Below are 17,737 nucleotides of genomic sequence, written 5' to 3'. Positions count from 1 at the left end.
CTAGGGGGCACTGTAAAACCACAAAATGCTTGAAATAAGTTTTTGCTGCATCTTTTGACTACATCCTGCTCCAAAGATTTCTATCAACTACAGCAGTGGCCAAAATTGTGGAAACCTTTTGGGAAAAGTGTGTTTTTGAGGTTTGATGGCTAATAACACCACTTTTTTGGGAGTAGTACCATAAAATTATATATCAATGGAAAGATAATTTAATCAAGAATGTAATGCAACAAAGTTTACTCAATTATCTGTACTGTATTCTATGAAAAGTTATAGCCAAATAAGCAGAAAAAGGAAGCACAACTTGCTTAGGTTGATATCAGGTATTTTTCCTTCATCTAATTGTAGCCAATGAGCATGAGTGTTTAGAGAGCCAACCAGGTGTCATCTTGTTTTGGCAATGAGCCAATCAGATCACAGTGGGATTCAGTTATTGATGTCATGTATTGAAGCTGAGAGGAGGACATTTGTCAGTGTGTTATGTGATTGCTATCAAGTTGGTTGGGGGTTTTTTTGTGTTCTTTCATTTAGTGAGCTTGTAAAATGTAATAAAATTAAAGTAACGGTGCAATGACTTGACTGGTTACCCAGAAAGCGATGTAAAATAGTATTATTAAGTGAACAAGGCTACAGTTATAAAGAAATTAGAAGAAAAATTGGTGGAAACTTAACCAAAGGTGGCATTTGTACTGTACACTTTTCCCAAAAGGTTTCCACAATTTTGGCCGCTACTGTATAGGCTGCTTGTCTAAGCTGTTGTTTTTTTTATCACCATTTAAAGGCTACTGATTGGATTCATTTTAGTTACTTTACAGCAGAAAAAAGCCAATGAAAATTACACCAAACCACATTCTTGGAGTTGAGCTCAACTTGGAGACCTTCCCTTCCCTAAAATGAATTTTTAATGTACCTCGTGTCACTTGTGCCTAAAATGAAACAAAGATATAAAACAAAAATAGAAAAAATATTACTTTACCTCTAACATGCACTTTTATCTAGTGCAATTTTCCTGCTTTAGTGTCTTTTAGGAGAACAGCATGCTGTGCTGGTCCTCCTCTTGTGGTCTTTGTCACTGGAGAGTGAACAGATGGAGTTCTCAGCTGGAATGGAGAAGTGCTCTATGCAGCGGTATATTTCCCCATATCGCAGATTAGCATCAGTGAAATAAAATAAGGTTTCTTAGTACAAGGAGTCCTTTACTTACAACAGTTTGCTTAGTGACCTTTCAAAGTTGCAATGGCACTGAAAAAAGCAACCTATGACCGTTTTTCACACTTATGACCAATGAAGCACCTCCAGGGTCAGATGATAAAATTCAGACACTTGGCAACTGACTCACATTTAGGATGGTTGCAGCATCTGTGATGGCCTTTTGTGGCCTTCTGACAAGCAGTCGATGGGGAAGTCAGATTCACTTGGCAACCGTGTTACAACTTAACTAACTGCAGTGGTTCTCTTAACAAGTGTGGCAAGAAAGGTGGTGAAATGGGGCAAAATTTGTGGAAGCGTCTCGCTTAGTAACAGAAATTTTGGGCTCGATTGTGGTTGCAAGTCGAGGACCCTCCTGTACTTCTGAGATCCGCTCATGTGCCTGGAAGCTGGCTTCTCTATAGGTGGAATGTTGTTTCCCTGTACAGGGAAACTGTACTTGCGCAACTGATGGAAAATGTGTCCTGCAAGAGAACTGTTGGGTTTCACAGAGATGGGAGACTTGCAGTAATGTTGCCCTGGGATCGGAAGCAGGGAAAACAACAAAACTGGAAGGTGGCAAACTCACAAGCCTTGATTGATCGTGTGCTACTGTACTAAATCAATGTCAGTTCTTAGCAGCCACATAAAGCCAGGTTCAAATTGTCTTACTTCAGACACATTTTGTAAAAACCTGTCTCCCTGGGAGATGTAATTAATGCTAGGAAAGGTGGAAGGAATGAGAAGAGGACACCCAGTGGTCAGGTGCATGGTCTCAGCTGCAGTGGTGATGTCACCATTGGAAGACCTAAAGAAGCACCTGGAGGAAAATCTATGTGGTCTCTAAGAGCCGGTAAGCTCATGACTGTATGCCATCATAAAATGGGAGACTGGCATATTGTGAGGGAAAACAGATTACTATGTTTAGTTCAGAAGATTAAAAAGTAACAAGAACATGCTTATCGTGTGGTATGATATTAATTAACATCTTAATTATTTCTTTTAGCCTGTGCAAGCAATGTAAGTTTCATAGGAGGATTAATATTTAAATCTGAATAAGGATTCAAGTAAAAATGTACAAATTGCTAAAATACTGTCTGTTTTACAGTCTATAACAGTGGTGGCGAACCTAGGGCACGCGTGCCAGAGGCGGCACTCAGAGTCCTCTCTGTGGGCACACGCGCCATTCCCCAGAGATGGCAACTGTCCCTCTTCAACCAGCCGCCCGCTAACTCGCCGAGATCCCACGTGGCTGGATGCATCCCAGCACCCATCGCTGGCCTCTGTGTGCAGGGGCCGATGGTGTCAGGCAGCAGCCGCCCAGCCCCTGCCTCACCTTGCCCTGTGACAATGGCACCCCCGCCCTCCCTCACCTCGCCTTGCCTCACCCCGCAGGACGAGCCTCCTGCCCACCGCCCCACCTGCCAGAGACCCCCTGGATCTCCCCCAACCCTGCCCGGCCCCCACAGGCGTCCCTCCCCAAGAGCAACATTGAGGTGATCACGCCCACCTTAGCCACACCCACCCAGTCTGCCATGACCACCACAGCCACGCCCACCCAGTGGGCCACGCCCACCTGGCACCTGGTGATAAATAAGTGGGTTTTGGGTTGCAGTTTGGGCACTTGGTCTCTAAAAGGTTCGCCATCACTGGTCTATATTAATATGAATGCCAAGCATTTTTTTCTACAGATTTTAAAAATGTGTTCTTAATATCTTATGACATAAAGAGGCTGTATTATGCATCTTACCTGTGAATACTGATGTTAATCTTGCTTAGGAACCAGCTATTTGTCTGTGGATGCACTGTATAAATGTTCCTTGTTGCAAGCTTTAAAAATGCAACTTCCTCCTGATGTAATTTCTTATGAAATGTACTCAGTCTTTTGGCTGGCATCCTTTTATCATGTATTTATGTTTTGTTTTGTTTTGTTGCATTCTGTTTGCATTTTTATTTGCACATCCTTAGATTTTATCTCATACTTTTGGTGAATGCTTATTGTGAAGCTTAGCGGCAGAGAGACATTAGGGACACCCGACCAATCCAGCCCAGACAGTATGAGCTAAATCCTTCCACCTACTGAAGCACAAATTACAAAATGGATTTGGATGTCAAAATAATAATTTCCATCTTGAAAACGTAAGTTCAGGAAGACATGGAAGGGTGATAACTCAGTCTGACAAAGTCAGAAGTAAACGGGCTTAATTTGAATGCAATAACAAGGGAGAGATGTCAACACTTCCTCCTGCTTTAAAGCGATAGGCCCTTGGTGTATTTGAGTGTTTCTCAACCTTATGAGATTCCCCATGCTGACTTGGGGAATTCTGAGAGCTGAAATCCATACATCTTCCCGTTAACAAGGTTGAGAAACACTGGCATATTGTGTTATATCAGGAGGAGAAAGAAGCATAAATGCTGACTTTCACTTTGCCCATTTGCATTCTGGTTTTTGCAGTTGTCAATATTTTTCTTTCCTCTTTTCTCATGTTTGCAGTAAACAGAGCTTATTGTTACATTTGACTTTAAATCACTGCCCATAAAACATCTCATTTCGGTACTGGTTGGTACTTCCTTTGGGAGAGAAAGAGAAAGATCCTTCTCATTTCCTAATTATGGAAAAGAAATGTTTAAAGATGTTGGCAAACAGTTCCTACTTTTTATTGTTAAGTGACTGTGCTAGTGATTTTTTGAAGAAAAATTTAGAATCTGTGCTGTCACAAATGTATCTGATTAAGTAGACAGCCTTATCTCATGTCCTTTTGGATCCAAGACCACTCAGATTGATTATAACCTGACACTTAGCATATGGACAATATACTGTAAGTGGTTTAATAAATGCCCTTCTTTGGGCATTTCTTTCTGACAACACAACTGTAGCTCATGATTGAGGCTAGGAACAGGGGAACATTAAAGTAAGGAAAGGAGATGTTGGCAGGAAGTAGAATGATGTCCACAGACAGAAATGAGGTTGGAGACCATGAAATAGGGTTAAATAGGATAGCTGGGTTAAAACTTTTCAGTTTTGGAATTAAATAATGGATGAAAGGACATATTAGCCAAAACTGCATTTAGACAGATGGATTAGGAAGCAAGGACCTGAAAGTTGAGAAATGCCCTACTCCCAGCCCAAATAAAATAGTTTTAATGGGGGAATATTGCTGCTTCTCTAATTGGAATTCTTTCTTGTCACAGAGAATGCTGCAGGCAAGTAAAGTCTCTTCTTTTAGATTAGGGGTGGGAAACTATGGCCCTTTTATGGCCTGTGGACGGCTGACTTAGGAATTCTGGGAGTTGAACTCCACAAGTCATAAAAGGGCCATAATTCCCCACCTCTGTTTTAGATGATGTGGACCTTTTCCAGGATGACCCTGGGATGGGATCTCACTGAACGGGAGGTTTGGAAATCTGGTCTGGACAAGAGAAATGAGATTTGCATTTTGTATTAAGGTACCGGCCTCCTCGGGATCATGATAAAGGACTCACTCTGTAGCTTGTTGTATGTTTATTAAATTATAGTCAGCCACATTTCAGCAACTCTTCAAGGTCGCCAAAGATAAAACAATATCACAGAAAACACCAATAGTATAAGTATAGTAACGAATATGAATGTGGAAATTACCCCATTTCTGAGAATGGAGAAGTTCCAGAAGTCCCCAAATTTCCATGTTAGTGGATTAGTCACAGGATATTTATATTGCTACAGTAATTTACACTGATTGATTTACATATCAAATATGTCACAACAGCTGAGGCTAGTGAATTTGTCAGAGCTCAAAACGCTAAGCAAAAGCCAATCTAGTCAGTATCTGGATGAAAGGCCAGGAGGAGGTCCAGGGCTGAAGGCTAGATAGAGCAGTTGAAAGAAACTTCCCTAGAAGAAAGCTATGACAAAATAAATTCATGCTTTGAAAGAAAATTATAGGTGGTCATCAGATGTGGGCTTCAGCTGAAGAGAACCTTTATTTTATGGCACTGTTTCTCAACCTTGGACACATTAAGATGCATGGAATTCAATTCCCAGAATTCCCTAATCATGCTGCCTGGGGGATTCTGGGACATGAAGTCCATACATCTTATTGTCACCATGGTTGAGAAACATTGCTTTACATACTAAGTAATCTATGCAACATTAATAGTCTAGTGGACCCTTGTACCCATTTAATTTGATTTAACCTCTTTTTTAAAAAAGAAAACTGGAAATAAAAAGGAAGAATTCCAAATCTAGGTTCAGGAAGCAAGTTTTGTAGGACTTAAGAGTTCAAAAGTTGGCATTGACTGGACTTCCCTGTGTGTCAGCTCCAGCTGACAAGATCCCAGTGAGGCAATTTACTTGCTCTTCAATTCTCCTTTGAGATCTGGATTGAAAAGCCAGATAAGAACTACGAAGTTGACTTCAAGTGGGGTTTCATGAAATACTTTTTGCAACTTGAAAGACAAACTGCCAATGGAGGTTCTTCAGAGGAGCATGTATCAACCATGTCTTGGTGGTGTAAGTCCAAAGGCACTGACTGACTTACCGCAAGGAGGAGGTGTCTTTATGAATGTGTTAGAGAATTCAGGATTTATTCTGAATTGTACTCTTTGTCTACCTGCTCTTTGTCTAAGAAATTGCAAATCTTGGGTTCCTTTCTTCTGCTCTTCTTCCCACATCCACAGAACTCATGCTCTGACTTTCATCTGGTTGGATGTAGTTAGCTAGGTAAAAGCTTTGCTTATCCTACCCGTATTTCCTTGAGATATATGCTTGTTAGTCACAAAACCTGTTTCATTAATCCTTGCTCAGATTGGATCCCCATTCTCAGGAATACATATAGTACTTCAACAAAGCCAACAGAAGGAACCTCAAATTACTCCTGTTTCTCCCCCCCCTCAGTATAGTTTAAAAACCTCAGTTGTATCTTCTGTCCCTGTGACCCTGAATTTGTCTTGTCATCAAGAGAGGGGGACACAGCCCTGTCCTCCTCTCTTCCACACTGCTAAAATATTCTTCTACAAGTTGCCGTGGTCCTGCTACAATCCCATGGTGGGTCAACTTCCTTTCATTTTATTTTTCAAGGGCATGTTCACATTACTGTACCAGATTTGATCGGATTACAGTGTGTAACCCCTAAGTTGGGAAAGGTGGCTGTACTTTTGGAGGGAAAGAGGCTATTTAATAACCTATCAGCCGTCTCAAATTATTTATCTCTTTTTGTTAACCTTTTGTTAACAAATTGCCCAGGTGAGGACACAATTGTTCTCACAAGAGTCAGAACAATATACCATAATGTGATCAAAATGTCATATAGCCACTGCAAAGGTTGGGTTTTTGGTGTTGTTGGTATTATTTTCAGAACATGTTTTCCTGAATATGAAAAGGCTCATGGAATTTTTTACACCCTTCTCACCTTTTTAATTATAGTAAGAATATTCAAATCAGCCTTATCCATGTCCATTCTAGAATCAAAAGATCCATCTTTGTGTCTGGCAATGGAAGATCAGTTGCAAAAGGGGATTTTCACCATCATAATGAGGTTGGTTGTTGGGGTGTAAACAATATCTACCATAGGTACAGGTTAATTTGCTTTCACAAGACATAAAATTCCTCATGGCTGCCTAGAAAAGTCAGGAAAAAAGCAAGCAAGATCCAATGGTTTTGGTAGAGTTGCCTCTGGATAGAGTTCATATCTAAAAGCAAAAATAATAAAATATATTATTTTATTTCAGAGAAGTTTTTCCTTAAATATTCACTTCTAGCCGTGATTACAGTTATAGAGTTCTGATACTCGTAATTCCATAGTGAGTCTCTTAACATCTCCCTGTCTGATTCTTTTTGCTGTTGGCCCATCTCAGTCTTGGAAAAAATTGGACTTGAGTTACGGGATGCCAGGATTCAGTTTGCAGTACTGGTTATTATAATAATCTGCTTGTGAAGACACTTATGGGCAGGATATGTGCTCGCCTGAACCCAGCATACCTCTGAGATGGAAAAATTAAAACTGTGAAAGAGGAAGGGGGATGTGAATATGCAAGATGATCTGAACATGGGTATCCATAGTATAAATGGGTATACCAACATCTCAGAATGATCTTCCCTTCTGAATAGCCTTCCTTATTGGGTCTCCTTAATGCTTTCTTGGGACACTGTTGCATAGACACAGGATTCAGGAGTATCATAAAGAGTTGTTGGTTTGATTTTCAGTGAATTGTGATTTATTACAGCATAAGAAACTTCATCAGGTGTTTCCTCCATGGGAGAGCTTAAGAACTGCAGAGGAGAAAAGAAAGAAATGGAGAGTGCAGTGTTTCTGCTAATGTTTCAATAGAAGCCTTTAAGTATGCTCTAAAAAACATTAAGTGTGGCCTCTCCTGAACAGCTAACTAATGCTGGGGTATCCATACTTAACCAAGAGCCAGTTAGGTCTAGTGGTTAAGGCACTGGACTAGAAAGCGAGAGACTCTGAGTTCAAGTCCCACCTGGCCATGAAAGCCAGCTGGTTGGTCTTGGGCCAGTCACTCCCTCTCAGCCCAGACATCCTTATGTTCTTTGGTGCCCCCAAATGCCAAAAGAGGTGGTTTTATGTTATGATATCATGTCACACGTTTTGTCACTTGCCTTCATGTTCTTCCAATAGAAACCTAAGGCTGGCTTGGCTATTCAAAGTAGGCAACAATTTAAAATATTATGAATCTCAATATTCATTGAGAGCCTGTTTGATGTGGTAGTTGGGATGCTGGTGTATAGATGCATGTGTGTGTGTGTGTGTGTGTGTGTGTGTGTAATTATGTATAATTATATACACATACACACATAATTTCCTTCAAGAGCCTTACTGATGGCTAATTTTCTCAAAATGCTATATGCAGGACTCTTGATCACATGGTTTCTTCCAGTTATCCTCCTAATTATATAATCTGGAGTTTTACAGGAACTCATTTTGATTTCATCTTACAAAGGACAGTGTAGAAAGCAGAAGTGGCCACATTCTTTGTTCTGAGTTAGCAAGTTTAATTGCACATTCTCATCACTAGGCAGAATTTTACACCCCCCCCCAAATAATGAATGTTTGGAAACATCATAAAAAAAAAACCCCTTCCAGGGTTGAGCTCATTAGAACTTTTGCAGATTAATCATGTACTATGAGGCGACTTGGATATTGAAAACCATTATTTGGTGATGTGTTGGAGAAGCAGATTTGGAAATTAAGTATGTCTTTCAATAGCCATTTTTGGCCCTGTGATTGATTAAATGCTATCAACTCTTAGTGACCACATTAATAGACCTTTTCCAGGATCTGTCCCCAACTTGACCCTTCAGATCCCCCCATGGTGCACCATCACTGCTGCAGTTAAGTCCTTCCAAAGTGCTGATAGAGATCCTTTTCTCTTTCCTTCCACTTTTCCCAGGATTTCTCAGTAAGGCTGGGTTTTTGCATAATATGTTCCAAACATAACAGTTGGGACGTGATTATTTTGTGATTTAAGGCTCTGGATTGATTTATTCTATGATCCTTTTGTTTCGTCTTGCTTTTTGGGCTGTCCTTGATATCTTCAAGAGATTTCTTCAATTCCAACTTTTGACCAAAGTTAAGAAGCATCAATACCCTTCCTATTTCTTCAAAGTCCAAAATTTACCTCCATAGAATATCAAAGAAAAACATTGCCTGCATAATATTAGATACATCAAGGACAAGGATAACTTTTTTCTAAGGCTTTCATTGCTCCCCTACCAAGTGCTGGTCTGTGGCATATTTCTTGACCACTGGTTCCTTTATTGCTAGTAGTAGTTGATTCTAAAAGGCAGAAGCTATCCACCAGTTCAATATATATTTCTTGCAAATCTTAAGTCATTTTTTTTCACTGTACTGCTTGCCTTTCATTATTACAGCTTGCAGATCATTTGCATTCTCAACTACCAGAAATAAGATTGCCAGCATAGCACAGGTTATTGATGTTTCTTCTTCTAGTTTTAAAAACATCTTCCAATCCAACCTCTTTCAATGTTTATTCAACACATAGGTTTGATAAATAAGGAGACGGTATACAGCCTTGTCTCATTCCTTTGCTGACATTCAAACTTACCTCGAAACTTGCACACTGCTTGTGATCAGTTAACACAGGAGTCTCCAACCCTTGGGCCATAGCCCACTACTGGGCCGTGAGCTGGCGCACAAACATGCATGTGCAGCTTGGCTTGCACGAGCAGCGAGCCGACACACATATGCAGCTCAGCTTGCAGTTGAGCTGCATGTACATGTGTGTACATGCCAGCCTGCTGCTCATGCGGCTTGATTCCCTTCTCCCAGCCCCCAGCTGGGCCGTCCAGCTGCAAAAGTTGGGGACTGCTGATTTAGGAGACCCAGTAAAAATATTGGCCTAATATAAAATGCGAAAGTTTTCTTAAGTCCAAGATACTTTTCTTTGCCTTTTGTGAACCCTCATTTTAAAAATGAAAATTAGCCCTGCCATATTGATTTACGACTGATAGATTCATGGATGACATGTTGACAATTATAGGACTAGTGTGCCGATAATGTTTCTTACCATCTTTGGTGGTCCATCGCTTTCTTTGGTAACAGCGTCTGTAAGTTAAAGAGATCTTGTGAAAAATCCTTCTTTGGCCTATTTTCAATGCTGGCTTATTTTCTACACCCAAGCTCCTGGCTGCATATATTCTATATTAGGAGAATTCTGCAATCAAGCAGGTACATTTTACATTGGTTTCTGGACTCCACAGAAATGCAGAATTTTCCACACCATTCTGTTCCCAACCTTTTATACCTCCTGCAACCTGAAAAGTGGACCAAACTCACATTACAGGCAATTCAGTATCAAAATATAGGTAGTCCTCAACTTCCAGCAGTTCATTTAGTGACGGTTCAAAGTTATAATGGCACTAAAAAAAGTGACTATGATCATTGTGCCCGCTTAATGGCCACTATAGCATCCCCATGATCAAAATTCAGATGCTGGGCAACTGGCATGTATTTATGACGGTTGCAGGTCATGTAATCACCTTTTGCGAACTTCTGAGAAGCAAAGTCAATGGGGAAGCCAGATTCACTTAACAACCGTGTTACTATCTTAACAACTGTGGTGATTCACTTAACAGCTGTGACAAGAAAGATCGTAAAATGGGACAAAACTCACTTAACAAATTTTAGGCTCAATTGTGACTCTACAGTAGTGGCCAAAATTGTGGAAACCTTTTGGGAAAAGTGTATTTTTGAAGTTTGATGGCTAATAACACCACTTTGTTTTGGAGTAGTACCATAAAATTATATATCAATGGAAAGATAATTTAGTCAAGAATGTAATGCAACAAAGTTTGCTCAATTATCTGTATTCTATGAAAGGTTATAGCCAAACAACCAGAAAAAGGAAGCACAACTTGCTTAGGTTGATATCAGGTAGCTTTCCTTCATCTGATTGTAGCCAATGAGCATGAGTGTTTAGAGAGCCAATCAGCTGTCATCTTGTTTTGGCAATGAGCCAATCAGATCACAGTAGGGTTCAGTTATTGATGTCCTGTATTGAATGAGAGGAGGACATTTGTCAGTGTGTTATGTGATCGCTATCAAGTTGGTTGGGGTTTTTTTTGTGTTCTTTCACTTAATGATCTTGTAAAACGTAATAAAATTAAAGTAATAATAGTGCAAAGAGTTGACTGGTTGCCCAGAAAGCGAAGTAAAATAGTATTATTAAGTGAACAAGGCTACAGTTATAAAGAAATTAGAAGAAAAATTGGTGGAAACTTAACCAAAGGTGGCATTTCTACTGTACACTTTTCCCAAAAGGTTTCCACAATTTTGGCCACTACTGTAAGTTCAGGAACACCTGTACTGATTCACCAAAAAATGTTTGGTAAGGGGACTCCTTAGATTTTCTTTTACAGTGATTTAAAGTATTTGTAATATTTATAGACTAATCCAAGCTATAACAGCAAACAATAGTTGCAAAATAAAACAATTAAATGATAATAGCAATCATGTTAAACTACCTGGGATGGTTACCTGCACAAACCTCCTTCCCAAATCAAGTCAGTTTGGAGCCATTTCTACTTCTGGTCGCGAGCTTTTCCAAAGAGGCCAAATGGAATTGTCCATATGCGTTCTGCAACCTATTTCCTTGCTGTTATAAGGACTAGAATCTTATTTCATTTTTAAATTCGTCTTTCTCACACAAACTGCACCTTTGTACAGGTAGTCCTCGACTTACAACAGTTCATTTAGTGACTGTTCAAAGGTATAATGGCACCGAAAAAAGTGACATGACCCTTTTTCACACTTAGGATCATTGCAGCATCCCCAGGGTCATGTGATCAAAATTCGGATGCTTGGCAACTGGTTCATACTTACGACAGTTGCACTGTCCTGGGGTCATGTGAACAGCTTTTGCAACCTTAAGACAAGCAAAGTCAATGGGGAAGCCAGATTCACTTAACAACCATGATACTAACTTAACAGCTGCAGCGATTCACTTAACAACAGTGTCAAGAAAGGTCATAAAATGGGGCAAAATTCACTTAACAAATATTTCATTTAACAATAGAAATTTGGGGCTCAGCTGTGGTCATAAATTGAGGACTGTCTGTACTATGAATAGGTTTTTAATCAAATGAGACTCTTAAGCAACCAGAGAGGTATAGCCTTAATCTCAGCTGATGTAAAGCAGTCCATATCCAAGGGAGTCCTTGGTGCTCCTTTTGCTGGCACTGATGATGATACCTAGTCTGGATAATGAAACGTCTGCCAGAAAACAACCAAGCTCATTTCAAACCTGAGCTACAAATATTCTCCTCTACCAACCCACATTGCTTACCTTTTCTTCTTTTTCTGTATAAAATGAGGATAAGTACCAGTAGGAGGACAGCCAGAAGGAAAAGGAATGCAGCAATGCTTGTCCATAGAGTTATTAAGGATGCAGCTGTAAAGCCATAGACATCTTGATTAGAAGACTAATAATGCTATCTAAGAAATGCATAGTTGTCAATGAATGACTACCTATTGCAGTGGTGGCGAACCTATGGCACGCGTGCCAGAGGTAGCACTCAGAGCCCTCTCCGTGGGCACATGCGCCGTCACCCCAGCCCCGCCTCCCCCTGCGGCCCACTCCTCACCAACAGCCCCTCGGAGGAGAGTCGCCCCCGGGTGTGGCCCACACAGAGCAGTGCAGCCAAGGACATGGCAGCCAGGCAGCAGGGACAAGACTCGACCCTTGCACCCCATCATGTGCAGATGATGTGGGGCATGGGCGGAGGGCGTGGCCACCATGGCTCTGCTGGGCCACTGGGGCAATCTGCTGCAATGGGCTGTGGAGGCGGTGGGTGGCCCTACAGACGGGATGAGGCCAGTTTTTGGGCACTCGGTCTCTAAAAGGTTCGCCATCACTGACCTATTGTGATCTTTTTACCAGTCCAGTCCACCCATTGGTTCATCTTCTCAACTTCTTAACAGCCCCTTAAAGATTCCAGGCAAATAGCAAGGAAAACAATGGTGGCCTTTTCCAGTTTATTCATTTTATTTACATCCTGCCTTTATTTTGTACAATTCAAGGCAGAGTACACATTGCTCCCTCTTTCCATTTTCCCATAAGAACAATCCTAAGAAGTGGGTTGGGTTAAGACAGATGGACTGGCCCAAAGTTACCTAGTTGGCTTCTGTATCTAAAGAACTAGAACCCATAACTAGTTTAGTTTCTAATCCACCATCTTAACCACTACAACAAAATAGCATTTGAACTTCTCCTCCACTCATCAGCTCATTACCATCAATCATCTACTGGGAAGAATACTAGAACTGCCTGTTGGTTTTGAAATCCATTTTATTCTACTTTACAGACAATGCAACTTTTAACAATTTATGCAAGTTGCACAGCTGTGTTTTTCTTGATGTGGGGCTGAATTGTGGAATCCTAGGTACTCTCTGAGCTTGGTTGTTTGATTCAAGATAAGGATTATCTATTCTATTCTATTCTATTCTATTCTATTCTATTCTATTCTATTCCAGAACACATCCTCTCCAGCAGCCAACACTGAGATAAGCAGGGATTAACCCCGGACAAACAATCAAGCAAAGCAGAAAACAATACCCTAATAAAAAAAGAAAAAAGAAAACTACACACCCACCAAAATAGGCAGGGCAAGCTACTGAAGCAATTCTTACACTCACTCACGCTGATGATGTTACCTATAGAAGTTGGGTAATGTGATATCCAAACAACCAGCCTCAGAGAAGGACTCCGAGGACTCCATTTATGTTTCTTTCTGCATTATTTTTCAACTAGAAATACTTTTTTCTGCTCTTGGCACTCTTTCATGCCTGGAGGTCCATCTGAAGCTGGTCATGTGATTAACTTCAGGGGTCAGGTAGAGCCTGTAGCTGAAGCTACTGCAGGTCCTACTGTGACCAAATCCCTTCTCCTTCACCCTACCTGCAAAAGGGAATACACACCTCCATCTCTACTACATTTTCTTGAGAGCATTTTCTTGTCATTGGTAAAATAATTTGAACATGTGCTGTCAAGGGATAACTCCTCCTCCTCCTCCTCCTCCTCCTCCACCACCACCACCACTACCATCCCCACCACCACCACCACCACCACCACCACTATCATTAACTAAACCTTCTCATTTTAGGTTAACCCAAGCAATCGTTGCAAGCTGTGCACTATTTCATTAATAGCCTATAATATGCACAGTTTTTATGATCTGTTATAATCTGGTGATGGAATAACTCAGCAATGCTGATAGACCTCTGGTCTTTGTCTACTTTCTCTTCTGCGTTTCTAGCTCTTTTTCAGTCTCTTAAATTAAATTAATTTCCATTAGCCTAATAAAAAAGTAGAAAGTCTAGCTGTCAGCCTATATGTCAATATTTCTGTCTCTCTACCTTTACTTGATGGCACCCACAAAACATTTCAAAAGTCCCAAGGTAGACACAGGCCCACCTACTCCTGCTCATATTCAGATGTGTGTGACCTCCGTGTTGTGTAGACAGTGTATCCAGAAATCCAGTCTGTCTCTGATTCACTGACAGGGCAAATGGGGAAAATGAAATATGCTATGTTGACATCCTACCTTTCCGAGGCCTCTCCAGTGGGTCACTTGGCACTGACCAGACAAAGGGGCTGCTTTTGTTCTGGTACTGGCAGGTATAATTTTGTGCCTCTTCCAACTTCACCCAGGGGAGAGAAAAATTCACTGCCCTTTCCCCCAGCTTTGCAGCCTTGTAATCTATCTGCTGCTTTGATTTCAGAAGAGCAAAAATCAGATCTGGTTCTGTCCCCTCACACCGTATGGAGATGTTTGCTTCTGGAGCATCTTGTTCTGCGTTTATAATCTGGATGGAAGGCTTGATCAGGCTGGGATCTAGGAGGGGGAAAGATTCAGTGGAACCCTAGTAGATCAGTATCTCCAGTTTCATTCAACCACAAATAACATTTCTCCCTTTTCAGTCTTTTGGCAATGAAAGGATCCTCTTCTCCATTCTCACATACATATTTTTTTTTCAAATATTTATAAGAAAGCCTATTTATTTCTTCCCCATTCTGTTATTCTAGCCAGGTGCCCAAATATGCCTTATATTACATTCTGTGTCTTCAAAGTGATATTGTAAACAATTGAGCTTATAGAGAAGAATGGCATCTGTAAAAGCAAGAAGATGTTAAAATGAAGCTATAGATGCTCAGTCCACCTTCTTCTATCAGACAATCAAAGTAGGGTTAAGGTTAGAGCAGGAGTGGGCAATTAATTTTCCTGGAGGGCCATGTGAGAAACTGGGACTGTTGTGGAGGGCTGAACCAATAGGGCTGTTAAGGTGTATAGGCACACACGCGTGAACATATAAACTCACTTTTTATGACTCTGTAATATTACAACCTTCCCTGGACCAACAATCCCTATTCATGGTCACTCATGCCCTAATCACCTCCTGTCTTGACTATTGCAATGCACTCTACATGGGGCTGCCCTTGGAAGAATCTGGAAGCTCCAGTTGGTGCAAAATGCAGCGTCCCACATGGTTTTGTGCAGACTTCAGTGTGCACCTGTATTACCTCTCCTGTGGGAGCTGCATTGATTGCCGATTTGCTTCCGGGTGCAATTCAAGGTGATGGTTGTCACCCTTAAAGCCTTCATGGCTTGGGATCAAGTTATCTGAGGGACTGTCTCTTGCCAGTCACATCTACCTGACCAACTAGAGTGGCCTTCACAATAAAAGCCATGCAGTTGTATTGTGTGCGGGGCATATGCTTATTTACATTTAATTTCTAATTTCCAGTTGGCCTCATGCAGGCCGGACAGAGACAGCTAAAGGGCCGGATGTGGCTTAGGATGACACATACTGTACATATCCCTGTCACTCCAACTGAATTTTTGTGCATCTAATAACCTAATTACGACCATGATCCATGAATGCATGTTTGACCCAATTAAGGTGGCTTGAGCTGACACTACATGCTAAGAATACAAATATTAAAAGTAATCCAGCTTCATTGATTGAGTTAAAACTTTTTGCATAAACTCAACCATCCAATCACAGCATTTCCAAGAAGGACTGGGAGGTAATTAAGATGATTAACTAGAAAAAGAAGCTTTATATTGATGTTGTGGTTACTTGTAGAAATACTAGAAAAATGTTTATATTTAATATCTATCAAAATACCAAGAAATGTATTAATTTAAGATTGGCAAAAGAGAACATCATTGGAAGAAGAAAAAACCAAGGAAAGCTACTATGTAAAATAGATTATGCAATTATAGAAATTAATTGTTATTGTTTTTAAATATAAACCCAGACAATACACTGTTTACCAAATATTAAGGTGACTATGTTAAAAATAATAAAATATATTTAAAAAAAGAAATAAATTTGCAAAGAATCCAAGCTCAGGGAAGCACCAAGGACTCTATTTATGTCTCTTTCTCCACATGTGTGGCTTAGCAGACAAATGTCCCAAAGATGCTTTTTGACGAGGCAACTGGACTTTCTTGTTTTTCTTTGAAGACATTTCGCTTATCATCCATCTTCAGTTCTGATTGGATGGTGGGGAATGGAAGGATTTATATTCCTTGGAGACAGCTGGTCATTTGCATTCTTTTAGAGAGACGTTGAGGCCACCTGGAGATTTATCTGTGTTGCATGGCACAACATGGGAGAACAAACACATCAGGACAAGATTCAGCTGCCCATCTGCATCTAAAAGACAAGGACCATTCTTTCGAAGACAGAAAAGTCCACATTTTGGACAGAGAGGACCGCTGGTTTGAAAGAGCGGTCAAAGAGGCCATCTATGTCAAAATTGAACAGCCCTCTCTCCACAGAGGGGGAGGGATCCGACATCATCTACCTCCAGTCTACAACACAGTCTTTTCAGCAGTTCCAAGAAGGCTTTGCACCCATTTGCACCACTCAGGTGAAGACAACAACAACAACAACAACAACAACAATAATAATAAAGTTGGAAGGGACCTTGGAGGTCATCAAGTCCAAACCCCTGCTCAGGCAGGTAGCCCTATACCATTTTGGACAAATGACTGTCCAGTTTCTTCTTTCTTCTTAAAAATTTCCAGTGTTGGAGTATTCACTACTTATGGAGGCAGGTTGTTCCACTGGTTAATTGTTCTAACTGTCAAGAAGATTCTCCTTAGTTCTAGGTTGCTTCTCTCCTTGATTAGTTTCCATCCGTTGCTTCTTGTCCTGCCTTCAGGCGCTTTGGAGAATAGCTTGACTCCCTCTTCTTTGTGGCAGCCCCTGAGATATTGGAAGACTGCTATCATGTCCCCCATCGTCCTTCTCTTCGTTAAACTAGACATACCCAATTCCAACAGCCTTTTCTTATATGTTTTAGCCTCCAGTCCCCTGATCATCTTTGTTGCTCTTCTCTGCACTCTTTCCAGAGTCTCAACATCTTTTTTACATCGTGGTGACTAAAACTGGATGCAGTATTCCAAGTGTGGCCTTACCAAGGCATTATAAAGTGGTGCTAACACTTCACATGATCTTGATTTTTATCCCTCTGTTAATGCAGCCTAGCACTGTGTTGGCTTTTTTGGCAGCTGCAGCACACTGCTGGCTCATATCTAAGTGATTGTCCACTAGGACTCCGAGGTCCCTCTCACAGTTACTACTATTGAGCAAGGCACCCCTATACTATACCTGTACATTTGGTTTTTCTTGCATAAATGTAGAACCTTACTTTTTTCACCATTGAATTTCATTTTGTTAGATAGCGCCCAGTGTTCAAGTCTGTCCAGATAAGCCTCCAGGTAGCTTTAACGACTCATAAAAGAATGCAAATGAACAGCTGGCTGCAGGAATATAAATCCTTCCATTTACTACCATCCAGTCAGAGCTGAAGAAGCTGAAGAGCTGAAGCCGCTGGGGGAGATCATTCGTGGCTTTGGGGTGGATTTCCATCAGTACGCTGATGACACTCAGTTGTACATATCCACCCCGGGCCACCCCAACGATGCCCTTGACGTGATGACCCGGTGTCTGGAGGCCGTGAGGGTCTGGATGGGGAGGAACAGACTCAGGCTCAACCCGTCCAAGACCGAGTGGCTGTGGTT

At 41.0% G+C, this 17,737-nt stretch overlaps 1 protein-coding gene across 1 annotated transcript in view; it reads right to left on the bottom strand.

Moving 5' to 3' along the window:
• Positions 1-10,983: 10,983 nt before the first annotated feature.
• LOC107282450 (immunoglobulin superfamily member 1) overlaps positions 10,984-17,737 on the bottom strand; it is a 15,488-nt gene continuing 8,734 nt past the window's right edge. The window contains exons 6-8 of the mRNA XM_015810227.1: positions 14,246-14,536; positions 11,989-12,093; positions 10,984-11,009 (exon numbers count right to left, since the gene is read on the bottom strand). Of these exons, the coding sequence (XP_015665713.1) occupies positions 10,984-11,009; positions 11,989-12,093; positions 14,246-14,536 (422 nt within the window). The remainder of the gene's footprint in view (positions 11,010-11,988; positions 12,094-14,245; positions 14,537-17,737) is intronic.

This window comes from Protobothrops mucrosquamatus, unplaced genomic scaffold (genome assembly GCF_001527695.2).
Source record: "Protobothrops mucrosquamatus isolate PMUCROS unplaced genomic scaffold, P.Mucros_1.0 scaffold8, whole genome shotgun sequence".
NCBI lineage: Eukaryota > Metazoa > Chordata > Lepidosauria > Squamata > Viperidae > Protobothrops > Protobothrops mucrosquamatus.
This window is presented reverse-complemented; position numbering and strand designations above follow the sequence as displayed.